General features: G+C 33.1%; 1 protein-coding gene across 2 annotated transcripts in view; it reads right to left on the reverse strand.

Moving 5' to 3' along the window:
* Nucleotides 1-684: 684 nt before the first annotated feature.
* Nucleotides 685-13,113, reverse strand: part of LOC129907826 (sialin) — a 62,996-nt gene continuing 50,567 nt past the window's right edge. Inside the window, exons 6-8 of one of the 2 annotated variants that reach the window (XR_008771182.1) lie at nucleotides 1,374-1,748; nucleotides 987-1,323; nucleotides 685-931 (exon numbers count right to left, since the gene is read on the reverse strand). Coding sequence is in view for 1 of the 2 variants with exons in the window: in XM_055984204.1 (XP_055840179.1) it covers nucleotides 1,093-1,323; nucleotides 1,374-1,748 (606 nt within the window). In the remaining variant the exon portion in view is untranslated. Of the gene's footprint in view, nucleotides 1,324-1,373; nucleotides 1,749-13,113 lie in introns of both variants that reach the window. The other variant, XM_055984204.1, reaches the window with a different exon arrangement.

The following is a 13,113-nucleotide window of genomic DNA, read 5'->3' on the forward strand; positions in this document are numbered from 1 at the left end:
CCTTCACCCCCTCTTTTCCGCAAAAAAACACCCTTCCGCCCGACTTTTTTATAGACTTATTTTGTACTTGGTTCTTATCCCAAAAGCATCTCATCTTTTCGCAGAGCGCAGATGAGCGACTAATAGATCTAATAGATTAACTTCTCCACTTCAAAATAAACAGAAACACTACGTAAAACTAATCAGGGTTGAGATGCTGCATAATAAAACTATCTCAAAACATTGCAATTGTAACAGTCTTTGGTAACCACTTACGGGTAAATCGTTTGTGTGTTTTCGCCTGGCGTTTTAAGGCTGCAAAATACTTACGGTTTATAGTTTTTATGTTTTTTATACTGTTTATCCTTCAAATCTTCAAATTCAAATCTATTTAATTTGACAAAATCATAGCTTTTGACAGTTTTATTTTTCAAATAAATAAAAATCCCTAGGATATTTTTAATGGAGTTTTAAATTTAAAGTTTGCATTAAAAGGAAAGACTTTAACTAAAGCAAATTGAATGAATTTTTAATGATGTATACTTAAATGTTTTAAAAGATAAATGTCTTTTATTCTCCATTTTTGGAATTCAGTATTCTTGCGACAGTCGTTGTTGACGAACACCTGAAATCACTTTTTGAGACGACCCCAGATCCGACTGTTTTAATTAATGCTTTCGTTATATCGGAAATAATAAAAAAATGTTCGAAGAATAAAGTTTAATCAACATTAGTACCAAATAGATATCATCAAAATTTTAAGAAATATAAATAAAAATAATAATCTGTATTCGTACTGTTTAAAGGCGTTTACGTTTTCTCATTTCCCTCTGGTTGGTTATACCACGCGCATGCTGAGAAAAAAATATTTTATACTTTTTTCTGTTTGAAAGGTTGTAGGAACCGCCCAGATGATGGCTAAAATTTCATCCGCAAAACATGTCGTTTTCATCTACATTTTTAATTCTTAATTGTTGTTTCGTTTTAATAAAACAGTAAAATTATACCTAATTTATTAAAGTTTATGCTGAAAATATTCATCGACATCGAGATTTATAAAATTACAGCAAATCATTCTTGATAAAAAGGAATGCATCTAATTTTCCATATGTGTTATCTTTTTTCACTATTCTGATTAAGTAGTTCAAGACTTTTTTGTTTTATATTAGAGTTTTCTGTTGGAGCATCGCCCGAGAGAAGATGTCTTTCTTTGTCATCTTCGAAGTTTTGGGGAGTGTTCCAGATTTGAAGGGTCGATGATCCGAATAATACATACAGTAAACCACATCCTATCAACATCCCAGCAGTAATAAGGAATACATATTTCCAGCTTTCGAAAGTTTGCTACAAAAAAAAAAAAGTAAAAAAATTTTATAATGAATTTAAAAACTTACATTTTCTAGTGTAAGCATTCCAACAATGATTGGAGAAATAAAACCTGGAAGAACACCAATCATTCCACTGATTCCAAGAACAATTCCAGCATAGTTTGGTGCAATGTCTACAATACTAGCAAGAGGTCCAGATGATACCGCCCCGTGAAACATTGTCGCAATAGTCAAAAAAACTATTGCCGCTATGGAATTATGGCCGTACAAAGCCAAAGCCAACACTACGCAACCTTTAACAATGCAACAAAATGTAGTTGCAAGCTTTCTTACATTTGTTCGTGACATTTTCTCTGTCCGAAGAAGGTAATCACCCAACATAGAGAAAATATAAGCGAATATCATTCTCATTAAATGTGGTAGCCCGGACAAAATACCTGTCTGAAACGAAATGTAATCTTTTAAAATCTTTAAATTATGAGAATTTTAAATTAATATTATATGGTAGTTACTGAGCCAGAAAAGTAAAAATAAAATAAGAAAAAACAAACTTTATGTACATATGTATATCAAAGTAACATAGAAAATTTTTTTAAACATACGAGTATACGAAATATTCAAAATCAAAGAGAAACAATGTTAATTTAAATAGTCTACACTGAGGGAAAAAACGCAACGCAAAATGTAAAATGTTAAAGTTGATTTAATGTTGAAAAAACTAATAATCCAGTCAAATAAGGGTTTAACCTCGGAATGAATGCTAATAGAAATTTTTTCTCTCAATACCTTAGTTTTGGCATTCTATAACATACCTCAAAAGTCTCGAAAAATCTCATGTCCGCAAGTTGCGATTTTCAAGGTCAAAGCGCGAAATGGAGATTTTCAAAATTAGCAAAAATAGATGATGGTATTATATGTATACACATATGATACATGATATCAAGGTATTTTTTAATGCTGATTCCCAAAAATTTAAAATCAAGGCAATTTGAAAGTATAATTCCTAGAGAAAATGATGTACTAGAGAAAGATAATTATAAATATTTCCAATCTAAGATGTTCTTGAAAGTTTTCTGTCTGACAAGTCGTTCTCCAGATATTAAGCCTAATGCGTTTTTCAAAATGGCGGACGCCCCACAAGACCAAACAATACGCAAACTAAGATTTGTACTCAAGATAAACCCCTCTTCAAAACTGCATTCAAACTAAGCTGACGTCACAACTTTTTTTGGATTTTTTCCCATTGACTGAACTATAACCCATTGAACGATTCTTGCAATAAAAACTCGTGAACGTCTGTAAGCAATAACACTGGTCAACAAAATTGAACTTTTTTTTTGCCATAAGAACCAAAACATACTTTTCTATAGGTTTTTGGTGTGCTGAACGTGAATCTGAAGTCAGAAAAATTTGATTGGTGTCCGTTTTTGAAATATTACCGTTATAAAATGTCATTTTGGCTGTTTTCGATGTTCTGTTTTTATGTGGGGTAATTTATTATAAACAATCTTGTAACGGTGATTACAAGAACAGATATTTTAAAACTGTTTAAATTTTCAAGATATCTCTATTACTACTTGAGATATCTTTAGTTTCAGTTAATAAGCCAAAGAGAAACTAAACCTATTCTAAAGTTTAAGTCACTGGTCACTAGAAAGTAGCGGTTTTTGACTCAGAAACAGCGCTGGCCAACCAAATTAAACTTTTTTTGCCACTAGAACAAAAATATACTTTTCTAGAGGTTTTTGGGTTTCTGAACTCGAATCAGAAAAATTCTATTAACTTCCGTTCTTGAAATATAGCCGTTATAAAAAAAACCTTTTTTTTGCATTTTAAAACATTACCTCGAAAACAGCCAAAATGACGTTTTTTGGCATTTTCCCGAACCCAAACCAATATCCTTCTCCCTATTCCAACTTAAGTTTAGATGGAACTTATCACGAAAATTATCTTTCGGCAAGTAAAATTATGTGTTGTAGAAAAATTTCCGATGAATGCTGCTACTGATTTATTATTTAAAGTAAGCAAAATAATTTTTTTATTTAAACAAAATGGTTGAATTTTTGTATCTGAAGTTTTCTTATCTGTCTTCATGTAACACCCAAATAAATAGAGTAAGTAAGTAAGTTATGTCGTAACTGAAGTCAGCACCTAATTCAGCACTGATGTCAACCTTTGAAATTCTTTTTTGAAATGTATCTTATATAAATTATAATAGAGTTGTTGCGTCCCTCAGGTGTATCTTTTCAGAAACGGAGATAATAAATGTGGGTTTTTTATTAATAGATATTTTCCCCAAAATAAAATATGTACTGTTTTTATTTGAATAAAGGATCGGAATTCGGAACACTCCCAAACATTTAATTTTGTATCAATGTTTATATTTTGAGATAGATAGAGGAAGTAGGGTAAAAGCGGGAGGCTTCGAAACATGGGAGGCTTCGTCATAGGTATGCATGTTTTGTCGCTCTTAAGATTTATTCCCTTCGTTTAACGAAAAACCGTTACTGGTTACTCTAATGACTGAAAAAACAGCCCCCCCCCCCCCCCCGTTTAGCCGGGAGGGGCAATTTTCTAAAAAATTGACTTAATTTGGAAAAAAAATATTAAAAATCAACGGTTATACCTACAACAACGTGTTATACCTTTTTGTAAAGCCAAATACCTCGTCTTTCATTTGGTATTTAAAAAAAGCTGTTTTTTGAAATAGCTTTTGAAAAATTAATTTCCAAAGTCAAAATTTTGGAAAAAAAAATGAAAAAAAAAATGTTTGAACTAATTTTTCTTAAAATTTTATGTAATTAAATACTAATTTAGTTTCTTAAATTCGATGCTCTCATATGTTTTTAAACAAAAACAGAAAACCAGATGCAAAAATATCTTGTCGTTTTTGAGAAATAAAAATAAAACCAAAACAACTTTTTTCTAAGAAAACCCCTTTTTTTTATTTTACGTGGAATATCGCAATATTTTGTCGTTAGAGGTGAGTTCCTGAACTGGAGTTAGGTGGTAGGGGTGTAATGTTTCAGTGTGAATGACTCTCCAAGCTCTCGACTGCAGTTACCCTCCTGGTGCTAATAGAGGGATTATGATCCACCAAATCCAAAATTCTTTCGTTAGCGGCAACTGATTCCTCGGTAAGTGGTCTTTCGCTTCTTCGACGTTCTATCACTCCGTACTCTCTCAGTATTCGGTGGGTTTTGGAAAAGGTCCCACGACTAGGACACCTCCTGTTGGGAAATCTTTCAGCATAGAGTCTTTCGACTTCACGATCTCGACCATTAGCTAAACCATAGCAGAAGTGTATGTCCGTTAATTCTTCCCAAGAGTATCTGTACATCGTGTTGATGAGTAAAAATTCAAACTGGAAATAGTTACTTAACCAAACTGTGTGGGCTTTTATTTATCTTTGGGTCCCAAATTTTTTGTTTTTTATTAATGAAAAATTGCAGTTTTATTGACCTAACGCCCTATTAGGTAGAAACTATCGGCAGCGAGCGAGCGACCCCATGGGGTCGTAATAAGAAAAAATTACAGGTCAGTGGTCTTTCAGGCTTTATCAATGAAAAAAGGACAAATCCATGTTCATCTAATACTATGTAACAATTCCTTCCACTTAAAATAAAAAAAAGGGTTATTCTTAGAAAAAAGTTGTGTTGGTTTTATTTTTATTTCTCAAAAACGACAAGATATTTTTGCATCTGGTTTTCTGTTTTTGTTTAAAAACATATGAGAAAATCGAATTTAAGAAACTAAATTAGTACTTAATTACATAAAATTTTGAGAAAAATTAGTTCAAACATTTTTTTTTTCCAAAATTTTGACTTTGGAAATTAATTTTTCAAAAGCTATTTCAAAAAACAGCTTTTTTTAAATACCACGTAAAATAAAAAAAAAGGGTTTTTCTTAGAAAAAAGTTGTGTTGGTTTTATTTTTATTTCTTAAAAACGACAAGATATTTTTGCATCTGGTTTTCTGTTTTTGTTTAAAAACATATGAGAACATCGAATTTAAGAAACTTAATTAGTACTTAATTACATAAAATTTTGAGAAAAATTAGTTCAAACATTTTTTTTTCATTTTTTTTCCAAAATTTTGACTTTGGAAATTAATTTTTCAAAAGCTATTTCAAAAAACAGCTTTTTTTAAATACCAAATGAAAGACGAGGTATTTGGCTTAACAAAAAGGTATAACACGTTGTTGTAGGTAAAACCGTTGGTTTTTAATATTTTTTTTCCAAATTAAGTCAATTTTTTAGAAAATTGCCCCGGCTAAACGGGGGAGAATAGACCTCCCCCCCCTCCCATACGGTTTTTTTCATATCTCGACCTAACCTACACGCTCTAGCTTTTTGGCACTTTACTCCTGAATCACCCTGTATATAGATTTTTGTTCGAAAATAGTAAAAAAGTGCATAAGGGAGGGTTCGTCATCAACAATTGGGGAGGCTTCGTCAAATACCACCTTTGCTGCTTTTTAAGGATGATTTAACTTTCAGTTTATTTAAGCGTCGGAAAATTAATTTTTTATTATTTATTAGAACAACAATTTTGTCCTGAATCAAAAAACAACAACAAAATATAATCTTTTAATCATGTATTATTACAGTAAGTAAACTTTATTACATACAATTAGAATATATTTCTACATTATTGAACTTTTCTTTTTTTGACTGTTTGACTTGATCTCCCAACCTATGCTTCGTCAACCGAAGCCTCCCATGTGGGGGAGGATTTGACAATTTCACTTTTTTGTTTTTATGTTATAATTTTTCAAAAACAAGTTGTAACTTTATGAATTTCCTTCAAAACAGTAAGGAAAAAGACATAAAGTTAAAATACAAACAAAAAGATAAAAATATTTCATTTTATTAAATAACTAAAATTCGTTAACTGTTAAGGTGTCGAAACCTCCCCCGCCCTCTACCCTACAACCTTTTCAATTAACTGCAAAAATGTGAAGTCAATTCATTTATTGCAGATTTACTTGTTTTAAAAAATAAAAGCTCAACTATTTTGATTATACTTACCGTAACGAAAGACTTCAGAGCCTCTATGGTCTGTGTAGCAGCGAAGCATTAGTAAATGAGATTTTATCATTTTCAATGATATAATACAATTAGGAGCAAAAAATTTGTTGAAGAATATTTAATAGACATGTTAGTTGATTTGTGTGGGTAACTTATTAATTTGAAATTCTTCTTAAATCCTGAGTTGAGAATATTTGAACTAAATAGTGACGATTTGCCTCCCATCGGCAACACACGTGTGAAAGTCTCGTCTTGTCGGAAAAGAGTGTTCTCGTTGTGTTTTTAATTATTTCTTACATAATTCCTGTCATTTGTGTTTTTATTTTTGTTTACAAGAAATAATTATTAAAAAAAAAAGAAACAATAGCCCATTTAAATCAAAAATATAAATACATAAAACCCACAAATTAAACCAAAAAAAAAAAAATAACCTCGCGGCGTGCATATAAAATAAATTCATAAAAAGTGCAATAACAAACAACAAAAACACCTCAGTACCTCTCCCGCAATAAGAAAAAAAAAAAAAAAAAAAACAATAGTTCACTGTCCCTTACCAAATAACATAATTCCAAAAAAAATGCAAATACAATAACAACAACAACCGTAGCATCGCCAAATCACAAAAAAAAAAGTCGCGAGCCTCTAAATAATAGTCTTCAGTGCATGTGCATAACGAGTTTTCCTTCCCCCCATCATTCTCACTGTCGAATTAGCTAATGATTGTGGTATTGTGAGTGGAGCTTCTTCTCATAATGCCGCAATCGTTATCAGTTCGATTCCAGATAGATTATTGTATGTGTTGATAAATAACCAGGGGCGGATCGATACAAATTGTCACTAAGGCATAACACTAGTGACAATTTGTTTTGTTGAAGCTCAAATTGGAATTTATGTAAGACATTCAATATAGGTAATTGTCGGATAAGGTTTTTTAAAGTTTAAGTATATTTAAATGGTAGGTAATTTCAGGGTCGATTATGCCAACATTCGTGGGCTTAGATCGAATTTTCGAGATGTGTACATTTATACTGTGCCATTATTCTTTTCTCACCACGGTCTCTCCATTTATATTCGAAATGATGTTGCCTATCAACTTCAACCACAATACGGTCAGTGCATTAACACTAATTTTAACTTCATGTGGTTCAAATTTACAATTAACAAGCGCATCATACATACATGTTTTATTTATCGAAGTCCAAATCTGGATAGTAATTCAACTTCTAATGAATTTGATGCTCTATCCGACTCCATTCAAAGGATTGTTACCCTTCAGATTACCCTGATTCCAGTACAGATATGATCACAAACTTAATTCGCTCCGGAATGAGAAATTTTATCCTGAATAGGGCTACAACAATCAAACCGAAAGAGAATTCGTGGTTGGATTCGAGCTGCAAAGAGGTTATCAGGGAAAAAGAGGTAATGTTCCGTTATAAAGCCAACCCCACTGAGGAAAATAGGATAAGATTTAAGCAAGCTAGAAAGGCCAGCAACGCCCATATTCGACGAATCTAATTTTTGCATAAGCAAAAACTAAGACAAAAAATACTACAGTGTCCCACAGGTAGTACAAATTTTTGGTCATTTGTGAAAAATATTCGAAACTCTACAACATCTTCGGTTCCAACGCTCGTTTACAATGACACTCCTTTTGTTAGTTCTCTTGAGAAAGCCAACCTTCTCGTCAGGCAGTTCGTGCCAATTCAACGTTAACAGAAAGTGTCATGACTCCCCCTTCACTTGAGCGAGTAAATAGTTTTATGGGACCTATCTTTTTTCGTACTCGTGCAGTGGCAAGAGTTCTTAAAGACCTTGACATACACAAATCCGCTGGCCCAGATAGTATCCCTCCCATAGTTCTGAAGAGATCTCTTTCCGAGTGGATGGAGAACAGCATTTGTCCAGCCTGTCCCTAAAAAAGGCGAATCTTCTTCACCCTCTAACTATCGTTCGATTGCACTTACGTCCCTTCTTTCCAAGGTCATGGAAACGCTGATTAATTTCCAGCTTAAGAAATATCTTAAAGAACGGAAGCTTCTTAATTACCGGCAGTATGGCTTCGTAGCAATAGATCCACTGGTGATTTGATGGTTTATCTCACCGATCAGTGGAACAAATCTTTACATCGTTTTGGAGAAAGTAAGATTGTTGCGCTTGATATTTCAAAGGCATTTGATAGAGTTTGGCATCAAGCTCTCTTATCGAAAATGCTTGCATTCGGTATTGATGAATCTCTTCTTCGTTGGAGTAGAAATTACCTTTCGAACCGTTCAATTCAAGTCGTTTTGGATGGATTCAAGTCTGAAACCCATAATATAAACGCTGGTGTGCCCCAGGGCTCCGTTTTGTCTCCGACTCTCTTTCTCATTTTCATTAATGATTTGCTCTCTGAAACTTCTAATGCATTAAATTGTTTCGCAGATGATAGTACCCTCAGCTTTTCATATTCGTTTGTAGATTCACACCCATGTCCTTCGGATGTGGAACTCCAACGGCAAAATATGATAAGCTCATTAAATTCTGATCTCGAATGCATTGTCCAATGGGGAATAAGAAACCGCGTAGAATTTAATGCTTCTAAAACACAATGCTGCTAACTATCTTTAAAACGAAACAATTCAACCGTAATACTCATGCTTCAAGGAATACCCATCAGTTTACACTTGAGCCCAACTTCGGACGTACCGTCAAATACAGAGATTCATTCTTTAGTCGTACTTCTAGAATGTGGAATGCATTAAGCATTACCCGCCTCAGTTTTTCCCTCCCATTTTAATGTTCAGAACTTTAAAACCAATGTGCATCGGTATCTCCGTTTACATCCCTTCCTCTTTTCCTAAAGCTCGTACTGTGTATATATACAAATTAAACTATTTTAAACTTATTTTACTTAAAAAAAATAATTTTATTTTATTTTTTCAATATTAATCTTAAGTCTATGAGTTACAAATTTAAACTAAACTAACTTAATGGATAAAGCCTAAGCGAAACCTTCTTTCAATTTATATTTTGATGACTCTGTTGTTTTTACGGTGCCGTGAAATAACGCCGAGCGAAATAACGCCGAATTCCAAAATTCGGCGTTATTTCACTTTCAAAAGCGAAATGAGGCCGAATTTCAACATTCGGGCTTATTTCACAATGACAAAGTGAAATAACGCCGATTCGGCATTATTTCACTTTTTCGGTGAGGCAAATCCTGCTAAGTGGAGCTTAGGAAAAATTGCAATGTAACCACCTGTAGTCAGTTTGGTATTGAAATGCCATATTCTTGGCAAAGGGACATAAGGCCCATGGACATAACAGCCACTTTATATTTGTGGACTTAAGTCCCAATTGAGTGAGACATAAGTTCCAAATTAATTGTCAAACTCAGGTTGGACATAAGACCCACAAATAAAAGATGGACGTTATGTCTCACTAACGAAGAATTCACAAATTATAAAATTATTTCCCAACTGGATTTGGGATAGTTACAAAATTCGATTTTGCACTTATGTCCCACCCTATTGGCACATACGCCTATCCAATAGTGTATCCAAAGCAGGACAGCATGTCCCCAGCCTACAAACATACTTCACTATTTATACGCCTAAGTCCTGGGTATTATTATTGTTTTTATGTGTATACCAAACAACAAAGAAATGTTTGTGTTATAACTTAGCAAACGCGAAGCGGAAAAAAATTTGCTTACATGAGAATATATTTAATTTTCGGAACCCAAACGCGTAGCGGAAAAAAATTTTGCCCACGGGAGAATCAATTTTGAGGTGTGAAAATAAAAATTCGCGCGAATTTTTATTTTCACACCTCAAAATTGATTCTCCCGTGGGCAAAATTTTTTTCCGCTTCGCGTTTGGGTTCCGAAAATTAAATATATTCTCATGTAAGCAAATTTTTTTCCGCTTTGCCTTCCACCAATTAAAACAGGTGGGATTTATTCGTTTCTTATCTTTGTATTGTGATGACCGCCCTATTTGCGAGATAATTTTCAAAATGACCCGCGCTTATCATGCGAGGTTGGTTGTATTCAAAGTTTCTTTTTCATTTAAAGAATCTGAAACAAAACGCGAATAAAATAGAACAAAAGTTATTCTACATTATTATTTTATATTTCGAAAAGTGTGGGGCTTATGTCCCAGTTAAATAAAAAATATGTTGGGCTAATGTCTCACTCAAGTGGGATATAATTCTTAAATTAAATGTCGTCCCACTCAAGTGGAACGTAATTCCCAAAAATAAAGAGTGGGCGTTATGTCCTTGGGTCTTATGTCCCTGCGCCACATTTTAATCACATCTTGAAACTTATCTAGGTTAATGAATAATTAAGAGGCATATAAGAAATAAGAGCCAAAACTTTTTTGGAACCTATACCTCGATGGGATGGACATAAGTCCCAAATTGGTATGGGAGCCATTGTGCCCAAATAAATTTGGGACTTATATGCCTTTGAAAATAAGAAAAAGGGTAACATACCGGTTAACTTGCGTCTGCTCTTATGCTGACTTTTCTAACATTCGGCCTTATTTCTCAGTTGGGACTCGGCGTTATTTCACTTTGACAAAGTGCAATAAGGCCGAATGTTGAAATTCGGCGTTATTTCGCTTTTGTAAAGTGAAATAACGCCGAATTTTGGAATTCGGCGTTATTTCGCTCGGCGTTATTTCACGGCACCTGTTTTTACTTCACACGTTCACACAGTCCAGACTGCAACGTATGTCAAAAGTATGTTGCTGTTGGTCATTGCACTCGTGGCTTGTGCAATGCATTTAATATCCGTTGATCTCGAACCCATTTCGAGGTAATGCTTAATCAACAAAAATGTTTCAGCAAATGTGAAGTTAACTCCTCCACCCTTAAATTCGAACGTCCTCGTTCGATGACCTTAGGTGGTTTGCGATGTCTTCAATTCCAATTACTATTGTTTTCGTTCTTTCAGCTGGTTTTGGTACTGATATGATTTGTATTTGTATTTTGTATTTGTATTTGTATTTCAAAAAATCACATGATACAGTAAGATATAATCTTTAAGAAGTATCTAAGTTTGCTTACCAAGTTAAAAAATAAACTATACAACAAAAAGTTCAATATATTAATTAAATTACAGTTACATAATTATAAAAGTAAACAATATTTATAAACTATAAAAATAAAAAGAAAGCAATTAAAGAGAAGAGGAAAAATGTGAGATAATCTTCTTTCTGAAGGAAGCTTGTGAGGAAGTTCTTTGAATATCAAAAGGAAGAGAGTTCCATGTCCTGACAACAGAAATAAAGAATGATCGTTCAGCAATGGTGTGTGTAAAGCGCGGCAAAATTAATATAAGACCTCTACGAGACCTAGCAAAATGGAGCATCTCCTCCAAGTACCCTGGACATCTTCCATGAATTATTTTATGTAGCAGTGAAACGTTTCGATACAAAATATATTTATTTAAGTTGACTCCTAACAAAGAATCATGTAAAAATGAAACACTTTCATATCTGTTGATATTATGGATAAAGCGAAGGCAATCATTAAACGCAACATTAAGTTTATTTTTACAATCATAGTCAAGACAAGGGTAAACGGCACAGTTGAAAGTGAAATAAGGCATGATTAGACTTTTTACTAGTTGTTTTTTTCGGATATTGCATCACAACAGCTCAACTTGTTATTAATTTGAAACCCTAGGTACTTAACTTTACTAACATAGTCAATATTTTGAGCATTTAAAACAATATTCGGAAAGTCCATAAGATTAACTTCTCGTCTTGAACATACCATACTAAGTGTTTTCGTCGGATTAAGTTGCAGTTTATTTGAGTTAGCCCAACTTAAAATATTAGCTAAGTCTTCATTTATGCGAGCAACGCAATCATCCATTAGACCTAAATCACTAAAAATATACAACACATCATCCGCATACATATGATTTCATCTTGTGGATCTTCTCTTTTCCAGATCTTACAATATGATGTTGCTGTTGATCGTATTATTTTGAAAAAGGCGAACATCGTTGCTAAGGTTGCTAACGTTGATAATAACAACATGAAGATGGTTTTTCTTTGGCTCGCTATCTCTAATTTCTTGGTGTATAGGGTGTTGTTTGCTTCTATTTCTCTTATCATTTCTAGTGATAAAAGTTCTTCGATATGTGGCTTATTGGCAGATGGTTGGAGTAATGCGGGCAGGGGGTTATGATCCGTCTTTTCAGATGCTGAGAACTTATACTGTTCTACTCGGATGGTTGCGTTACTAAAATAAATTACGTAAGTTCCGTTGAGTGGAATTTCTTTCTCATTGACTTCAATAGTGTTATCGAACTGATTTAGTAAGATGATTCCGGGTGTGATTTCTTCTATGGAAGGGACGTGTTGATTGTTTACGTAGTTGCATGAAGGTTTTTCGCTTGATAGTAAATGGCTTATACAATTATCTTCACTTATATCTATAACAGAATTCTGTTTACAAATTGAAAGTTTATCATAAGTTTTACATTGATTTGTTATGCCGTACATAACTTTTTTACATTGTAATATTTCTTTATAATTTAATTTTATTATGTTTCTTTGCTAGTAATAGGTAGGCTTAAAATGTATAACAATAATGTATTATTTGAGGCTATTTTTACATCGGCAAATTCAACTGCTTCTATTACATTGTTGTAAGGCATATTTTCTTCATTTATAATTTGTTCGATTGATTGTATTTCAGAATTAGATAAAATATAGGTGTTTATTACACCAGTTTTTGCCCATTGCATGGCGTACTCAATATTAATAATTTCTTCT

This window comes from Episyrphus balteatus, chromosome 1 (assembly GCF_945859705.1).
Source record: "Episyrphus balteatus chromosome 1, idEpiBalt1.1, whole genome shotgun sequence".
Taxonomy (NCBI): domain Eukaryota; kingdom Metazoa; phylum Arthropoda; class Insecta; order Diptera; family Syrphidae; genus Episyrphus; species Episyrphus balteatus.